The 18728-nt window shown below is 66.4% G+C and overlaps 1 protein-coding gene across 1 annotated transcript; it reads left to right on the top strand.

The window, feature by feature from the left end:
* The first annotated feature begins 6338 nt into the window (after nucleotides 1-6338).
* LOC125354425 (collagen alpha-1(I) chain-like) lies at nucleotides 6339-14448 on the top strand. Its single transcript, XM_048349999.1, has 7 exons — nucleotides 6339-6734; nucleotides 6895-7794; nucleotides 7884-8083; nucleotides 8934-9542; nucleotides 12171-12858; nucleotides 13924-14073; nucleotides 14158-14448. Exons 1-7 carry the CDS (start codon nucleotides 6339-6341, stop codon nucleotides 14446-14448), a joined length of 3234 nt encoding a protein of 1077 aa, XP_048205956.1.
* Nucleotides 14449-18728: the final 4280 nt, after the last annotated feature.

Raw genomic sequence — 18728 nt, 5'->3', positions numbered from 1 at the left:
CGAGGGAGCGGAGGCAATCAGAGGAGCTCCTCTCCGGGCTTGTGCCGGCTCGGCACTTTCCCCCAGCAGGAAAGACTGCTTCTGACCCCCTCAGCCGTACCCACGCACCCCAGGCGCCAGCCGGATTCCGCTCCTGGAAGGCTCTCTCTAGCATTTTCTCTGCCCAGGCCACAGCGAGGCTTCCCCCTCCGTCTTCCATTCCATGACCGCCTGAGCTGGCCCCAGGCCTCTGGGTGACGTAAGCACGCTCGGTCCCGGGCCTCCTACCCGGCCATCCCCAGCACGCGCCAAGGACTGGCAAGGGCCAGCCGCCGGGTTCCTGCTCCGAAGCCAGGAAGCTTCCCGCGATGGGGCCCGTGGGCACCGAGGCTGCTCTGTTTCTGGGACAGGAGGCCAGGGGCCTGGCCTGACGTCAGCTGGACTGGGGCTGGGGGCTTTCTCGGGGACTCCACCCATCTGCAGGCTTACGGCCCCCCAGGGCTGGGGGCAGGCAGGGCAGGGGAGCCCGGCCCCCTCCCCCTGCTGAACGGCACAGGGCTCAGCGAGGGGCTGCCGACGCCGGGCGTGGAAGCGGGGCCCCCGGGCACAAATAGATCCCGCGCCTTGTGGAGTTCAGGCTCCCCCCACGGAGTCCCAGGAGAAAGGACCTAGAGCTGCCTGCCCGCAGACAGGGTGCAGCTGAGCGCCAGACGCAGACGGGGCTCTGAGGCAGAGACTCACCCCTGCGTGACCCAAAACTGAAATTCAAACCGGAAACCATGAGCGCAGTGTCCGCTCCCGGGAGCGGCTCCAGGAATCCCTGGGCTGCCTGGGCAGGCTGGGCCAGGGCCTCCGGGGCAGGGCAACTATGGAGGAGGGAGAAGGAGGGGGTGCTTGGCATCTCTCGGTCAATCCCAGCCCCCCAGAGCCGACGCTGCCCTCCAGGCCTGGCCTGCAGGCCGCCCCTGCCCACGTCCACGCCTCTTCCTCATGCCTCCCAGATGGGCCGACACCTGAGCCTCGCACTCTCTCCAGCGCGCTCCCAGACCTCCTGGGGCCTGGGACACATCACATCCTGGCACCCAGGGCTCCCACTGGCCCGTCTCCCCCACCACTGTGGCCCCTCCCTCGTGGAACTTTCCCAGAGCGTGACTCCCGCCTCGTGTGACCGACCGTCCCCGCCTCTGCCTGACTTCCTTGGCCCTACCATGTCCACGAGAATCGTCGGCTTTGAGTCTCCCGGGGGTTCCGTGGGGTTCCCGCAGCCAGGGAGGCCCACCTCCATTGCTCCCCCCCCCCAAATCCACCTGGCCCAAAGGGACCCTCCAGTGCCATCTCTCCTCGGTGGAGACCCCGAGACACGCCCCTGCTGGCGGCCGGGCAGGCTCTGGGTGTGGCAGATGGGCGGGAGCCGCGTGCAGAGATCTCTCGTCACCTGCAGCTACCACTTGGAACACGCAGGCCTGGAGAGACACCCACGGGGAGGCGGCGAGAGGCGCAGCCAGGGCACCGCGGAGAGAGCAAGCACGCGGGCCCAATCGATACGTCTAATTGGGTAAATGTGCAATTCTCAACTGACTAAATTTAGAAAGTGTGTGCTTCAGTTTCCACCAGCATCTGGTCTTAAGACGTCCCGTTCTCAATCAGAACTCAAGGCAACGTGCGCGGTTGGCTCGAGTCCCCACGGGCTCCAGTCTCCCCCACCGGGGCCTGGGGCCTGGGGCCAGGGCAGGGCAGGCCGGGCCCAGCCTGTGCGGGGTAGGAGGTTGCCCGGGCACCTCTTGTGAGCACAGGGAGGCGGGCGGGGTGCCCTGATCTCCAGCCCAGGGCAGGGTGACTCTCTTGTCCCACGACCCCTAGGCCCTGGGCTATGTTGAGCTGGTACCAACCAGAAGCGGCGTGGAGGCACTGGAGGGCCACAGCTGCCGCCATGCTCCCACTGTACCTTGGACGCCACGCCTGCATAAGGCACAGACACACAAAGACAGTCTGGGCAGGGTGGTCCATAGCTATAATCCCAGCTACTCGGGACGGAGAGGCAGGAGGAAGGCAGTCTGAGGCCGGCCCAGCAAAAGCATGCAACCCTATCCGAACAGCAAATGAAGGCTAGAAACAACAACAAAGGACTGTCAAGTATTACAATGCTTGCCTAGCAAGTGAGAGCAGAGTTCAAACGTTAGCATAACCACACAGACACACACAAAAAAAAACACAACAAACAGACCAGACCAGGAACACATCTACTTAGGGTCCCAAAGCCCCCAAAGGGCCCATTTCCTGAGCAGAGACACTTCTACCTAGGCCTTGTAGGCCAGAGCGCCTGTCAGCTGGGATGTGTGCATGTGTATTAGTGTGGAGGAAGAGGATGGTGGGAAACCACTGGCTCAGCCAGGACCCAGGGCCGCTCAGGTGGGGAGGGGGCTGCAGTGAGGAGCACATTGAGGCCCTGGATTCAGAGGGCTGTCTCAGGATGGATGATGGATGGATGATGGATGATGGGTGGATGGATAGATGGATGGATGGGTGGATGATGGATGATGATGGATGATGGATGGATGATGGATGGATGGATAGATGGATAGATGGATGGATGGGTGGATGATGGATGATGATGGATGATGGATGGATGGGTGGATGATGGATGATGGATGGATGATGGATGGATGATGGATGGATGGATGGGTGGATAGATGGATGGATGGGTGGATGATGGATGATGATGGATGATGGATTGATGATGGATGGATGGATGGATGGGTGGATGATGGATGATGGATGGATGGATGGATGATGGATGATGGATGGATGATGGATGGATGGATGATGGATGATGATGGATGATGGATGGATGATGATGGATGATGATGGATGGATGGATGATGGAAGATGGATGGATGATGGATAGATGGATGATGATGGATGATGATGGATGATGGATGGATGGATGATGATGGATGATGATGGATGGATGGATGGATGAATGGTGGATGATGATGGATGATGGATGGATAGATGGATGGTGGATGGATGGATGATGGATGGATGGATGGATGGGTGGATGATGGATGATGATGGATGATGATGGATGATGGATAGATGATGGATGGGTGGATGGATGGATGATGATGGATGATGATGGATAGATGATGGATGGGTGGATGGATGGATGATGATGGATGATGATGGATGATGGATGATGATGGATGATGATGGATGATGATGGATGATGGATGGATGATGGATGATGGATGGATGGGTGGATGGATGGATGATGATGGATGATGGATGGATAATGGATGATGATGGATGATGGATGATGATGGATGATGGATGGATGATGGATGATGGATGATGGATGGATGGATGATGGATGATGGATGATGATGGATGATGGATGGATGATGGATGATGGATGATGGATGGATGGATGATGGATGATGATGGATGATGGATGATGATGGATGATGGATGATGATGGATGATGGATGATGATGGATGATGATGGATGATGATGGATGATGATGGATGATGGATGGTGGATGATGGATGATGATGGATGATGGATGATGATGGATGATGATGGATGATGGATGATGATGGATGATGATGGATGATGGATGGATGATGGATGATGGATGGATGGGTGGATGGATGGATGATGATGGATGATGGATGATGGATGGATGGATGGATGGTGGATGATGGATGATGATGGATGGATGATGATGGATGATGGATGGTGGATGGATGATGATGATGGATGATGGATGGATGGATGGATGGATGATGGATGGATGGTGGATGGATGGATGGATGATGATGGATGTATGGATGGTGGATGGATGGATGATGGATGGATGATGGATGGATGGACAGATGGATAACAGATGGATACATTGATGGATGGACAGATGGATGGGTGGTGAGTGGGTGGGTGATGATGGGTGGATGGATGATGGATGGATGGATTGATGGATGGATGTTGTGGATAGGTGGTCCCAGGATTTTAGCCTGTAGCACCCTAGAGGGGCCACACCAGCCAAGCCCTCCTGCAACAGTAGCCTCAGTACTCCGGCTGGCTCATGGCCTCCTCTGGCCCTTTCCACCGTTATTCAGCACCTCCACAGGACTCTGAGACGAGCACCCCTCCCTTGGGATCACAGCTGGGCCACCAGCTACGTGCTACAGCCTAAAGAGCAGAAACCCCATGTCGCCAGACGCCAGCAGCCAGCATCTGTGCCCTCCACTGTCTGGACCAGAGGATTGTATGGAAGCCTGGGGCGCCTCCCCCCCCTGCACCCTACCTCCCACCCACCCACCCACCCGCCGTGCTTAAGCCAGGGAAGCCACACACCTGCGGGCAAACCACTTTCCAAAGGCTGTTCCTCCTAGAAAGGCCTGTCCCTGCGCCAGGCAGGGCACTGGCACCAAAAAGCCACTGGGGCTCCAGGGGGCCACAAGCCAGGCTCGCCGCCCGCCGCAGGCGCCTCCTGGCCAGCGCCTCCTCCCGTGTCTCAGCAAACTAGAGGTGGGAGCTTCAAAGAGCCTGGCACCTATCAGATGCTGCTGCCCGTGGTCACTGACCCTCTGCTTCCACAGAAACAACCAGAGGTACCAACTCGCGCGCGAGAGACGGCACGCACAGCCCCCCACCCCCGGGTCTCAGACTTCAAAGTGCCCTGGGTGCCCAGAGGTGGGCTTGGTGCTGCCCCCCCCCGGGAGGGGGGGACAGGACGCAGCTATTGAAAACCAGGCTCCAGGAGCAAACGCACAGGTTGAAAGTCATCAGTCAGCCTGGTGTTCTGAACCTGGGCAGGCTGACCAGGGAGGGAGGGAGGCAGCACGGGGGGGGGGGGGGAGGGGGGAAGAGTTCCACCTGGGCACAGTCAGAACCCCGCACACAGAGCCTCAAAGGAGGTCCGCGATGCTGGCGGATCTCACTTGCTTCTTTGTATTTTTGTATTGCGCTTTCCAGAGCAGCTCCTCTGAGACAAGCTTGCTTTCATAATCAGGAGAAGGAAAAAAAAAAACTACAAGGGAGGCTGGCGGCGCGGGTGAGACTCCCGGGAGAGACCGGATCCCAGCACACTTTGAAGTGGGAGAGAGCCCCGGGGGTCCCGTTCTGCCCCCGGACACTGTGGCTGTTCCTGCCGGCCTCCCGCCTCCCCCCTCCTCCCCCCCCCCCCCCGCTCACGGCCCGAGTGAGAGGCCAGCAGTGCCGGCCAGCCCGGGGCTGACGGCCGTGGCTCCTTCGTTCCCCGGGCCTGCCCACGGGACAGGAGGGGTCTGGCCAGGACCCCCGGAGAACGTCCCATCCCTGGCCACTCCACACGCCAGCCTTCCCGGTCAGCCCCAGAGCTGCCTCTGCGGCCTCTGCCACCTCCACACTTGAGCACACAGCAGCCGAGGCCGGGGGGCTGGAGGGGCCCCGGGGTCAGCACCCCCACTCTGCACTGGGGACGGCGGACACAGCTCCTCACGCCTGGGCTCACAGGCTCCACCCACCGCCTAGTGGGAGGCGTGCCAGCCCTGGAGGGGCGTGGCCCCCTGGCCTGGGAGAGGAGGGGGGTGGGAGGAGGGAGCACCCCCCACAGCCAGGTAACCAGGATGGCCCGGCCCTGGGCTCCATCTCCACTGTACCCCTGCCCTGAAGAAAAAGGAGGTGGTTGCTGAGCCGGGGCCCTCATGGAGGGCTGGAATCCAGGCCCGCAACCTCGAATCCGGACCCTTCGCCTCTGCCCTCCGCCATCCTCACAGCCTAAGCTAAGGGGGCGGGGAGGCCGCAGGGGCCAGGAGACAGCGGGCTGCTTCCAGGGCTGGGCGGGGCCTCCGGGGGCCTCGGCCTGGGGCGCACCCCGCTGCCCGCGTGCCTGGAGGCCCTTGGTGCCGAGGCCTGGGCCCCACACCCCAATGCCACCAGTCCCGGCCCGGCCCACGCGGCAGCAGCCTGTGGAGGGCACTGAGCTGCTCTCAACGAAGCCGTCGCCACGGATACCCCAGCACTGGGGAGGACGAAGTGCGGGGGGGGGAGCTCGGCGGGGCCGGGCGCTGGGCTGAGGCCTCCAGCGTGGCCCTGCGGCCCTGCGGCCAGGCTCCGCCCTGCCCACCCGCCTCGGGGCGAGTTCGGCCACCTTCTGAGCAGCCCACCCTCATTCCACTGATGCCCTCTGCCCCGGGGATGAGGGTACAGGTGGAAAGATGGGCCTTGAACCCAGGTCCTGGCACCGTGGGACCCCACTGCCTTCCCTGGAGAGCAGGCCCCAGACCCATGGAGATTGTGGCCCTCGGGAAGCCGAGAGCGGCCAGGTAACTAGGGCGAGAATCTGCGCGAGGGGCCCGACCCAGGACCCCGAAGCCCAATGGCCCTGAGCAGCCCTAGGCCCACACCGCCTGGGGCATCTGCGGATGCCCCTGCCCCTCACACACACGTGGGGAAGCTGAGCAGACACCAGCTAGGGCAGACACTGGCCCAGAGGACCGGCGTCCACGCCAGTGAGCGGCACGCGGCCAGGGGCACAGCCAGCCACGGTTACCCGCTCCGGTGGCCCCAGGGGGCGCTGGCCTGTCCCGGGACCGGGCCTCGTGCCGGAGCGCCAGCCCTGCCCCCTCGGCCGGGAAAGCTCCTGTTGCTCCGCGGGGCAGCTTTAGAAAGCCGGGCCCAGGCTCCTGAACCCCTGGCCCCCGTACAAGACGCCGCACCAACTTGCAAGCCGGGCCAGGGGACCAGCTGTGGGGGAGGGCAGTACAAGGGGACTGTGAGTGCAGGGCCGGGGGGGGGGTCAGCAGAGCCCCCCTTGCCAGGACCACGGCCTCTGGAGCCAGGCTCCTTCAGGGCACCAGCACCCCAAGCTCCCCAACGAAGGCCTTGTCTGGGGCCCAAGCTCTGGGGGACCCTTGGGCTCTCCCCGGGTGCAGCTAGTCCCCGCAGAGGCACAATCGGGGCCCCCGCCCAGGGTGTGCGCACAGGTGAACACACGCGTCTCTATCCCGGGGTGGAAGGCCCGTCCGGACACCTCGGGAGAATGTGGGATTGGCCGGCCGCCGCTGGCACACCGCGGAGGAGAGCCGACCAGCCAGCCACACAGACGGACGCCAAGGCGCGGCCGGCCAGCCCCCGGAAGCCACCCCGCCCCCACCCCCGTCAGAGACCCGCGCCGTGCAGGGAGGGGGGCGGCGTCCCCCGGGAGCAGGCCGTGCAATGAGCTCCGCGTCCGCCCGGACGGACCCCACCCCTCGGGAAGTCAGTGCACACCAGCCGCCCCCGGCCACGGCCGGCCGCAGCCCCGGCCTCTGCCGGTGACATCTTGCTCATCCCGTGACCCTGAGGCCGGGAGGGAGCGGAGCCACGGGGCGGGAGGAGACCCAGGGGTGGACGACGCCTCACTCACCCCCTTGCAGGACGTTGGCGTGGAGGAAGCGGCAGCCCCGGTCGGGCCCTGGGCTGTGCAGCGGAGGAAGCGCGTGGCGGGGGCCGGCCGGCGGCGGGGGGGCCATCCCGGAGGGGCCGGCCGGGGCCGCGGGCCCAGACTAGCAGAGAGGGCCGGCCGTCAGCAGGGGCGGGCGGAGGCTGCTCGGAGGTCCTGCTGCTCCCGGGCTTCCCGGCGGCGCTTGCTGGAAAGGACTGCGGGCCTGCCGCACGTGGCGCACCTGGAGCAGGCAAGAAGGGCCGAGTCGGGGAGGGAGGCCCGCCCGCCCCCCGGCGAGCCCGGGGTGGGAGGGGCAGCCCCCCGGGAGCTCCACCGCCCCGACACAGCCATGCCACCCGGAAGGGGGCCGGGGGCCGCTGTGGCTGCGGGTGGGGACGCCCCAAGCTCGGTCAGCGGCCGGAGCGAGTGAGGAGCCGGGGAGCAGAGCGCGCGCGGCGAGGGAGGGGCCGTCAGGAGCTCCTCGCCTGCTGCCCACAGCCAGGAGGGCCTGGGGAGCTGCAGCCCCGTGGACGCCCTCGGCCTTGCTGCGACCTGGGGGTCTCACTGCGGTGCCACTCTGGGTCAGAGGTCAACAGCCCTTTCGGCCTCTGGTCCCCACGGCGAAGGGAGGGCGAAGGGAGGGCGGGCCCTGCGATCGCCCAGAGAACCACCTGCCGGGAGAAGCCTGGCCGGCTGAGGTAACGGACCTGGACGTTCGCAGCGCCCCAAGGCCCCTCGGAGTCTAACTGTCACCCCAGCGCGCCTCGGAGCCCCCGCCACCGCCCGAGGGGCCCGTCCTTCCCACCGCCCGCCCGGGCCAGCTCCTTCCAGGGCCTGCCCTGCCCGGAAGCTCCTCCGTGTGTGCGTGTGCGTGTGCGTGTATGCATGTGCACGTGTGTGCGCGCGTGTGTGCATGTGTGTGCGTGTTTCTCCGGCTCTCTCTGGAGACGCAGGGACTAGAAGGGGCGGGGGAGGGTCCTGTCCCACTGGCCCCGAAGCCCTCTGAGCTCCCGACTTCCCGTGTGCAGACTCGGCTAGACACTGGCACGGCCGGTGCCTCCCGACACCCAGAGCCGCGACCCCCGCGCCGAGTGAGGGGCAGCCAGGGCCCGGACCCCGCCCCTCCGCGGTCCCCGGGGCGTGGGGCTGCCGTGTGCCCCGTGGTACGGCGCCCGCCCTCCACGCGGGGCCCTCGGCCTCCCCCCCCCCCGGCTTTCCCTCCAGGCCCTGGGCGCCCCGGTGCCCCCGGGCCCCTGAGCATGGGGCCGGGCGTCAGGCAGCCCGCGGGCCGCCCTTGAAGGAGGCCCCCTGCCCTCCCTGGCGCCCCGCCCGGCCCACCCCGGCTCCAGGCTCGCCCACAGGCGCGAGGCAGCCCACCCGCCTCCACCACAGGCTGCGAGGGGGCCACAGCCGCCGTCCCCGGCCCGGCCCCGCTTCCCCCGCAGGCTCCACGGGCCCTGCCTCGACATGCCCGCCGGCCCGCGCGGGCTCCGCCGGGCTCGCACCAAGAAGCCCAATTATGCCATAGCCCCGTGCCCGCCGCCACAGTCGGGGCGTGGCCGCCCGGCACCGTGAGGTCAGCCCCGGGCGTGGCCCCCACCGCACCGGGGTCCCCGCGACCCTCGCTCCCGGCCCTGGTGCGCCAGGCCCGGCAGGAGCAGCCGAGGGCCTGCGGCAGGGGGGACCCCCCCAGAGGCTGCTGGTGGGAGCGGCCCGGCCCACTGGCTGTGGGGACCCCCTCGGGGCCGGCCCGGTCCTCCCCACGCTGGCCACGGGGCTCGGGCCGGTCCGTGTGCCCGGGCCCCACACGAAGGCGCTGGCATCTGTCTTGGCTCCTGCTTGGGCGCTGGTGGCTGGCCCCGGCGGGCTGCCGTGCGTGGGGCCATCTGGGGCCAAGCCGGGCACGGGGAGGAGAGGCCCCCAGACCCTGCTCCCTGCCACCCGGGCGTCAAGCCCAGGCCCCGAGAGCCTGGCCAGGGCCCAGGCTCTGAGGGTCACTCCCGGGCTGGCGGGCTGGCTCCAAGAAGCAACCACCACTGCCCCCACGCCCAAACTCCAGAGGGCACCGCACCCCCCGCCCCCCGGACCCCCATCGCCCCGGGCCCGGCCGGCACCCCTGCCCACTCACCCGCACGCAGCTCCTGTGCCCCATGCCCGGTGGGCCCTGGCCGTCCTGATGAATGGCTGGCCCAGGAGCGCCGAGAGGGCTGCGCAAGCCCCGGCCTGCCTCCCCACCTCCGCCCCTCCTGCCTCCCACCTTCTTTGGCAGAGCCCAGGAAGTGGGGCCCCACCCTTGTCTGGCGCCCCCCCCCACACCTGGGAAGCCCTGGGGGGCGGCGGTCAGCATGAGGCCTCCGGCAGTGCCACGCGGGTGGGGGCGCCTGCTTCCCCCAGCCCCCCACCACCCAGACCCCAGGCAAACCCCTCTCTGAAGGGGAGACTGAGGCCACCCAGCCGGAGGACGAGCTCCCTTCAGTGCCGGACGCCCCGTGGCCCCAGGGCTGAGCCGCCCACCCCCCCCCAGCCCTGGACAGCTGGAGGGTGCCCGCTGCCCCCCCCAGCCCTGGACAGCTGGAGGGTGCCCGCGGCCCCCCCCCAGCCCTGGACAGCTGGAGGGTGCCCGCTGCCCCCAGCCTCTGGCCTGTCCCCTGCCGTCCACCCTGGCCCTCGCCCGCCTCTCCCGCTCCTGCAGAGCCTCTGCCAGGCGAGCCCCTGATGCCCACTGAGCCCCACGCCCCCTCCCCCCGGCCGCAGCGAGGAGGGGGGTGGGCTCCCCAGGCTGGAGGACGCACCCGGAGCTCGGCCTTCTCCCAGAAGCCACCAGCTGCCCGAGACCCCCCGTCGGCCCCAACCCCACGCCCCTCTGCGTGGCCCTCTCGCCCCCCAGAGAACGCAGAGCAGGGCTGGGCCCGGAGGAGCCGCAGGCCCGGGCAGGCTCAGCCCCGTGGAGCCGGTTGAGCCAGCCCGGGCCGGTGGTACAGCCGGCCCCGCGGCTTCCTCCCCCCCCCCACCGAGAGAGCGTGCGGAGGGGGGCCCAGGCCCCCGCCCCTCAAGCCCTCACTGGGGGATGTCTGCCGCAGCCCCACAGGCGCAAGGGGGGCCGAGGGGCGAGGGGGCCTGAGACCCTGAGAGCAAGAGGAGCAGATCTCGAAGACCTCGGTTGGAAAGGACGGAACAGACTTCCAGACCGCAGAGCATGGCTTCCCAAAGTGAGACCCAAGGAACCCTGGGGTTCCTAGGACCCCAGGGGCCACAAATGCCACCCCGCTGTCCTCATGGAAGAGACCATGGCGTCCGCAGGGGTGGCCGGGCCCCAGCCACACGGGAGCCCCACCACCACCACCACCACCACCACCGGCTCCTTGGTGGAGCAGAGACGGCGGCTGGAACGGAACCTCAAACACCCCCCCCAGGGTCACAGTCCACAACGGAACCTCAAACCGCCCCCCCCCAGGGTCACAGTCCACAACAAGCAGCAGGACAGAGGGGGGCGTCGGAGAGCGAGGAGCCACCAGCTCCGGCCACGCGGCCACGCAGCCGGCGAGACACTAGTTCACCTCCGAGGCTGGGGAAGCTAGGTGGTGCCAACCTAGACTCGGTTTCTCAAAAAGCACCGGCGGCTCGCGCCTGTCATCCTAGCTACTCAGGAGGCTGAGATCGGAGGATCACGGTGTGAAGCCAGCCTGGACAGGAAATTCTGGGAGATTCTCATCTCCAATTCATCAGCAAAGAGCTAGACGTGGAACTGTGACCCAAATGGTAGAGCACTAGCTTTACGCAAAAGAGCTCAGGGTCCTAGGCACAGGTCTGTACACACACACACACACACACACACACGAAGCAGGGGGCGTGTGGGGGCACACCTGCAGTCCCAGCTCTTCAGGATGGGGGCGGGGGGGTAAAGATAACTTGAGCCAGGAGTTTGAGGCCACATTAGGCAACACAGGAAAATCCCATCTCCAAGGAGAAAGAAAAAGAAAGGAAGGAAGCCTGCCACTTGAGAGCTAGGGAAGTGACAGGGCTCGCTGCCAGCGGTAAACACTCCAGCCCATGTGAAAATGAGGGCTTTGTTCCGCGGCGTCCACGGCGGCGGCTTTCAGACAGTGCATCATGAAATGTGTCAACACTCGGGAAAAGCTGCCTCACTTGCTGGGCCAGGCTCTTCCAGGTGACCACACGCATCCCAAAACCACGCAAGGGGACGTCAGGCTCCAGGTGAAAAACACACCAACGGCTGGGTCTCCGGAAAATGCCCTAAGTCCACAGATCGCCTCGGGGTCCACGCGCCCCACAGATCCACAGATCGCCTTGGGATCCACGCACCCCACAGATCCACAGATCCACAGATCGCCTCGGGGTCCACACACCCCACAGATCCACAGATCCACAGATCGCCTCAGGATCCACACACCCCACAGATCCACAGATCCACAGATCGCCTCGGGGTCCACGCGCCCCACAGATCCACAGATCACCTCAGGGTCCACGCGCCCCACAGATCCACAGATCGCCTCGGGTTCCACGCACCCACAGATCCACAGATCACCTCGGGGTCCATGCGCCCCACAGACCCACAGATCGCCTCGGGGTCCACGCGCCCCACAGATCCACAGATCACCTCGGGGTCCACGCGCCCCACAGATCCACAGATCACCTCGGGGTCCACGCACCCCACAGATCGCCTCGGGGTCCACGCACCCCACAGATCCACAGATCCACAGATAGCCTCGGGGTCCACGCGCCCCACAGATCCACAGATCGCCTCGGGGTCCATGCGCCCCACAGATCCACAGATCGCCTCGGGGTCCACGCACCCACAGATCCACAGATCGCCTTGGGGTCCACGCACCTGAGCCCCACAGATCCACAGATCCACAGATCGCCTCGGGGTCCACGTGCCCGGGCCCCACAAATCCACAGATTGCCTCAGGGTCCACGCACCCGCACCCCACAGAACCACAGATCGCCTCGGGGTCCACGCGCCCCACAGATCGCCTCAGGGTCCACGCACCCGCACCCCACAGAACCACAGATCGCCTCGGGGTCCACGCACCTGCGCCCCACAGAACCACAGATCGCCTCGGGGTCCACGTGCCCCACAGATCCACAGATCGCCTCGGGGTCCACGCACCCCACAGATCCACAGATCGCCTCGGGGTCCACGCACCCCACAGATCCACAGATCGCCTCGGGGTCCACGCACCCCACAGATCCACAGATCGCCTCGGGGTCCATGTGCCCGGGCCCCACAGATCACCTCGGGGTCCATGCACCCCACAGATCCACAGATCACCTCAGGATCCACGCACCCCACAGATCCACAGATCCACAGATCGCCTCGGGGTCCACGCGCCCCACAGATCCACAGATCGCCTCGGGGTCCACGCGCCCGCACCCCACAGATCGCCTCGGGGTCCACGCACCCGCGCCCCAGCAGAGAGTGGCACCGGAGAGAACACGCGGCGTCGGCATCGTACGGGAAGGGGACGGGTCTGCGCGAGGCCGCATTCTTCAAATACTTCAACCAAAACAACACATTGCGACAGATGGGGTGCAGCCGCCGAGGGGATCCAGTTGTCTTCTCCACGCCAGACGCTGGAGAGATTTGCAAAAAAAAAAAAATGTAAAACATGTCACTCTTCTCCTCGGATTATTGTTTTTTGTACAACTGAAATGCTATTTATATTTACATGTGACTCGTTTACTGTTATTTTTAACAAGACTCCACAAATAAAAGCTCTTCCAGCAGCACGAGGGTTTCCACTGTGTTCAATAGGAAAGGACGGAGCCGAGCGGGCCGGCCACAGTGCAAGCGCAGCGTCATTGCCGGCGGGCCTGGGCCGCCGCACAGCCCCCAGGCCAACCCCAGCCCCGGCCGCCGGGCCGGGAGGAGGGGAGCGTCCTGGAGCTCCACGCCCTGCACGGGCCGCGGCCGAGCCCCGCCTAGACAGGAGCCCGGACGGTGGGGCGGAGACCACGCGGAGGGATGTGTCCCCGGGCGGCTCCCTTTGTTTCCGTGTCCTCCGTGCGCTTTACATAGGTAATTAGTTTAATTCGAGTTGAATGCTGGCTGTGCTCAGCCGCTGCTCACGGAGTGACCGGCGGGGCCACGACCGAGTCTTCCAGCCGGCCCAGCGCCCTCCGGCGGCGGAGGCAGCGGAGGCGGCGCGGGGCTCGGGCGGAGGCGGGCCACCGAGCGGCTCTTGTCTTCTGAGACCCCGAGGCCCAGCTGCTGCGGCCAGCCAGGCGCCTTCCTGGGCGCCGGGGCCCTCCAGGCAGGGCCCCCCCCACCGCAAGCAGGGCGCCCGCCAACACAGGTGGAGCCCAGGGCCTGGGTGCTAGGACTCCAGGTGAGAAGGGAGCGGTGGGCCAGAGCTCAGCCTGGAGGTTGCCCCACGTACCCAAGAAGCTTCCAGAACCTTACTTTCCCCATCTCTGTGGTTGGGTGCAGATCACAGGTCACAGGTCACAGGCACAGTGCCCCCCAGGTCTGGGCTGGACACTCGCTGGGCCCCAGCCTCCCCCTCCCCCACCCCAGAGCTCGTTCCTCAGTGTGGGGAAGGACACCCCAGGGTCACTCGGCCACGATGCCCACGAGCACCTCAACCCCAGGAGAGGCCCCGCACCCCACCTCTGCCTTGACATCCTCCCCCCACCGCCTTCCAAGCGGAGCCCACAGAAGTTGGAGGTGTGGAGACGTGGACTTGGGGAGCTCCAGCTCCGTGGCGCAAGGGGAACCACAGGGCCCTTTGGACACTGACTTCACCCCAAGGAAAGGCGCACACCACACGTGAGGAGCAGCATGTGCAAAGGCCCTGAGGCGGACTTCACCTGCACAGGAGCTGAAGCCGGCTGCCGCCAGGAGCCAGCAGAGGCCTCCCCACGGAAGAGTCTGGGGAAACCCATCTCCATCCTCCTTTCCTCCTTCGCTGGCCTTCTGTCCCCAGAAGAGACTGGGGGTAGCACCCCGCCCCTCTGGGTGGGCGCCTTTGTCACCACCACCAGAGGCCTGGCAGCATTGAGCCCTGTCCTTGCCCACCGCGAGGCCGTCATTTCCTCCTGACGTTGGTTCTCTGCACAGTCTGGGGACACTGGGTAACCGGCCGAGGACGGGCGTGGCCAGCCAGGGCCTGGGGTGGCTGAGCTGGGGGCTGGTCCCGGGCCTCCCGGAGCGGGTGGCCAGACCTCTGAAGGGACCAGGGCCCTGTCCTACGGAGCAGGCCATCCTCACTGGAAGCCGGGCCCCCCCCCGGGGCCAGGCCACGTGGAGGCTGCAGGAGGGGTGGAGGAACCAGAACGGGAAGGCAGGCGGAGCAGACAGGCCTGTGAGAGGCTCAGCCCCACAGGGGACAGAGGCACGGGGGGAGGGGGGGGTCAGGGATGGCCTTGGATGGAGAGCCGCGGGGAGCTGGGTTCGAGTGGCGACAGCAGAGACTGCCAGGCAGGAGCGGGGACAGCTGAGAGCAGCGGCCACCGCCCAGGAACGGGCACGAGTGTGGCAGGGAAGTGTCCCCCCCTCCCCCCTCCCCCCTCCCCCCACCCCGCACACCGGGACCGCAGAGCAGGTGCTCAGAAGCCGCCTGTATGCGAGGCCCTGCGTCCCCGCCCGGGCCGGCGGGGCCGTCTGACGGCACCGCCCCCACTGGGGCGTCCTCTCCTGCAGGGGACCCGGTTCCGGGAGGTCCAGGGCCGATCTACAACGCGGATATGACGCGGGCCCAAACCTGCAGCACAGCGCAGCCAGCGCCTTGCGGAAGCCGGGGGAAGAGGCCGGCGGAGCCAGAGCCAGAGGGAGGGAGGCCCCGGGCAAGGCCGCTCTGCCTGGGACTGCGCGACGGTGCCACCTCCCCCCCCCACTGTCCTCCCCCTGCTTAAACCCAAAGAGGGGCTCTCAGCTTCACCTACTATCCTCTCTCTCTCTCTGCGCCATGTCCTGGAGCTCGAACTCCTGGGTGCTGTGTCTGAGTGGCTGTGTTTAAAGTTAGTGCCCTGCCCCTTGAGCCACCGCTCCACTTCTGGCTGTGTGTGAATGTGGAGGTGGGGGGGGCGTGGGTGTGCGTGGACGCAGATGCATGGATGCGTGGATGTGCGTGGACGCGGATGCATGGATGCGTGGATGTGCGTGGACGCGGGTGTGTGGATGTGTGGATGCGTGGATGTGTGGGTGTGCGTGGACGCAGATGCATGGATGCGTGGATGTGCGTGGACGCGGATGCATGGATGCGTGGATGTCCGTGGACGCGGATGCGTGGATGCGTGGATGTGCGTGGACGCGGGTGTGTGGATGTGTGGATGTGCGTGGACGCGGGTGTGTGGATGTGTGGGTGTGCGTGGACGCGGGTGTGTGGATGTGTGGATGTGCGTGGATGTGCATGGACGCGGGTGTGTGGATGTGTGGATGCGTGGATGTGCATGGACGCGGGTGCGTGGATGCGTGGATGTGCGTGGACGCGGGTGTGTGGATGTGTGGGTGTGCGTGGACGCGGGTGTGTGGATGTGTGGGTGTGCGTGGACGCGGGTGTGTGGATGTGTGGATGCGTGGATGTGCATGGACGCGGGTGCGTGGATGCGTGGATGTGCGTGGACGCGGGTGTGTGGATGCGTGGGTGTGCGTGGACGCGGATGCGTGGATGCATGGATGTGTGGGTGTGCGTGGACGCGGGTGTGTGGATGTGTGGGTGTGCGTGGACGCGGATGCGTGGATGTGTGGGTGTGCGTGGACGCGGGTGTGTGGATGTGTGGATGCGTGGATGTGCGTGGACGCGGATGCGTGGATGTGTGGGTGTGCGTGGACGCGGGTGTGTGGATGTGTGGATGCGTGGATGTGTGGGTGTGCGTGGACGCGGATGCGTGGATGTGTGGATGTGCGTGGACGCGGATGCGTGGATGTGTGGATGTGCGTGGACGCGGGTGTGTGGATGTGTGGATGCGTGGATGTGTGGGTGTGCGTGGACGCGGGTGTGTGGATGTGTGGATGCGTGGATGTGTGGGTGTGCGTGGACGCGGATGCGTGGATGTGTGGATGTGCGTGGACGCGGATGCATGGATGCGTGGATGTGCGTGGACGCGGGTGTGTGGATGTGTGGGTGTGCGTGGACGCGGGTGTGTGGATGTGTGGATGCGTGGATGTGTGGGTGTGCGTGGACGCGGGTGTGTGGATGTGTGGATGCGTGGATGTGTGGGTGTGCGTGGACGCGGATGCGTGGATGTGTGGATGTGCGTGGACGCGGATGCATGGATGCGTGGATGTGCGTGGACGCGGGTGTGTGGATGTGTGGGTGTGCGTGGACGCGGGTGTGTGGATGTGTGGGTGTGCGTGGACGCGGGTGTGTGGATGTGTGGATGCGTGGATGTGCATGGACGCGGATGCGTGGATGTGTGGGTGTGCGTGGACGCGGATGCGTGGATGCATGGATGTGTGGGTGTGCGTGGACGCGGGTGTGTGGATGTGTGGATGCGTGGATGTGCGTGGACGCGGGTGTGTGGATGTGTGGATGCGTGGATGTGCATGGACGCGGATGCGTGGATGTGTGGGTGTGCGTGGACGCGGATGCGTGGATGTGTGGGTGTGCGTGGACGCGGGTGTGTGGATGTGTGGATGCGTGGATGTGCGTGGACGCGGATGCGTGGATGTGTGGGTGTGCGTGGACGCGGGTGTGTGGATGTGTGGATGCGTGGATGTGTGGGTGTGCGTGGACGCGGATGCGTGGATGTGTGGATGTGCGTGGACGCGGATGCATGGATGTGTGGATGTGCGTGGACGCGGGTGTGTGGATGCGTGGATGTGCGTGGACGCGGGTGTGTGGATGCGTGGGTGTGCGTGGACGCGGATGCATGGATGCGTGGGTGTGCGTGGACGCGGATGCGTGGATGCGTGGATGTGCGTGGACGCGGATGCGTGGATGTGTGGGTGTGCGTGGACGCGGATGCATGGATGCGTGGGTGTGCGTGGACGCGGATGCGTGGATGCGTGGGTGTGCGTGGACGCGGGTGTGTGGATGCGTGGATGTGCGTGGACGCGGATGCGTGGATGCGTGGATGTGCGTGGACGCGGATGCGTGGATGCGTGGATGTGCGTGGACGCGGATGCGTGGATGTGCGTGGACGTGTGTGCACAGGGGCACGCACGCTAATTGGAGAGGAGACGCTGCCGCCCGGCTGTCCTCTCCGGTCTGAAGACAGACGAGGCCGGCAGCCCCCGTGCGGTGCCCGGCACCACCTCCCAGGGACCTTGAGCTCTGCACCTTGCGCTGCCCAGGAGGGGCCGTAGGAGCAGCTCCTGGGGTGTCCCATAACCCGGGGGGGGGGAACTTTGTCCTCCTGCTTGACAGATGAGGAAACTGAGGCCCAGGTAGGTAAGGGCCTGACTGAGGTCCTCCTGTGTGCAGAGGGGACAGCCCCCCGGGCCGCACCCCCTTAATCAGGAGGCTCGGTGGGGGTCCCCAGCCCCACCAGCTGCCCACACACGGCCCCAGCTCCACCCCCCCCGCCCCCACGGCCTGACCCTCCGTGCCTGGCCCGCACGCGGCCCCAGCTCCACCCCCCCCCAGGCCCCGCTGGCCTCGCTCGGTACCCCAGGGGCTCGGGGCCGGCCCTCCTGAGCACACCAGTCCTCCCGGGTGCCCGTGGATGGAGAGGAACACGGGCGGGGCCCGGCCCCGCAGCCTGCCCTCCCCTCCCGCACGCCCCGCCCCGCCCCGCACGGCCTGGCGAGCCTCCTGCACCGAGGGAGCCCTTCCGCGGTCTCGCGGCCTCCTCAGCGCCTCGATGGCCACGCCCGCTCTTCCTCAACCAGAGCCCGCTGCCCGGCCCCAGCCGCAGCCCGGCAGCCAGTGAGGAGGTGGGGGCCGCTCCGCCCCGCACCCGCGTCTGCCCCGGCACACCGGGCCCCGACCCCGTCCCACCCCGACTGCCAGGCTCCCGCCCTGCCCCAAGTCCCAGCAGCGGCCGGACATTCGCACTTGCCCCGGGAATCCGTCTTGCTCCCGGGCATGCGGCCGTCTCCAGAGCTGCCCGAGGCCCCCTCCCAGGGACCGCGGGCACGCGGGCGTCTCCAGAGCTGCCTGAGGCCCCCTCCCAGGGACCGCGGGCACGCGGGCGTCTCCAGAGCTGCCCGAGGCCCCCTCCCAGGGACCGCGGGCACGCGGGCGTCTCCAGAGCTGCCTGAGGCCCCCTCCCAGGGACCGCGGGCACGCGGGCGTCTCCAGAGCTGCCTGAGGCCCCCTCCCAGGGACCGCGGTCCTGCCCTGCCTGGCCAGGCCCTCCCAGGGCACTGCTGGCCCCAGTCCTCCCGCTGGAGACCTCGGCCCCCGCCCCGGCCCCTGCCTCTGCCTCTGCCTGCCG

This window comes from Perognathus longimembris, chromosome 7 (genome assembly GCF_023159225.1).
Source record: "Perognathus longimembris pacificus isolate PPM17 chromosome 7, ASM2315922v1, whole genome shotgun sequence".
In the NCBI taxonomy this organism is placed as follows: Eukaryota; Metazoa; Chordata; class Mammalia; order Rodentia; family Heteromyidae; genus Perognathus; species Perognathus longimembris.
This window is presented reverse-complemented; position numbering and strand designations above follow the sequence as displayed.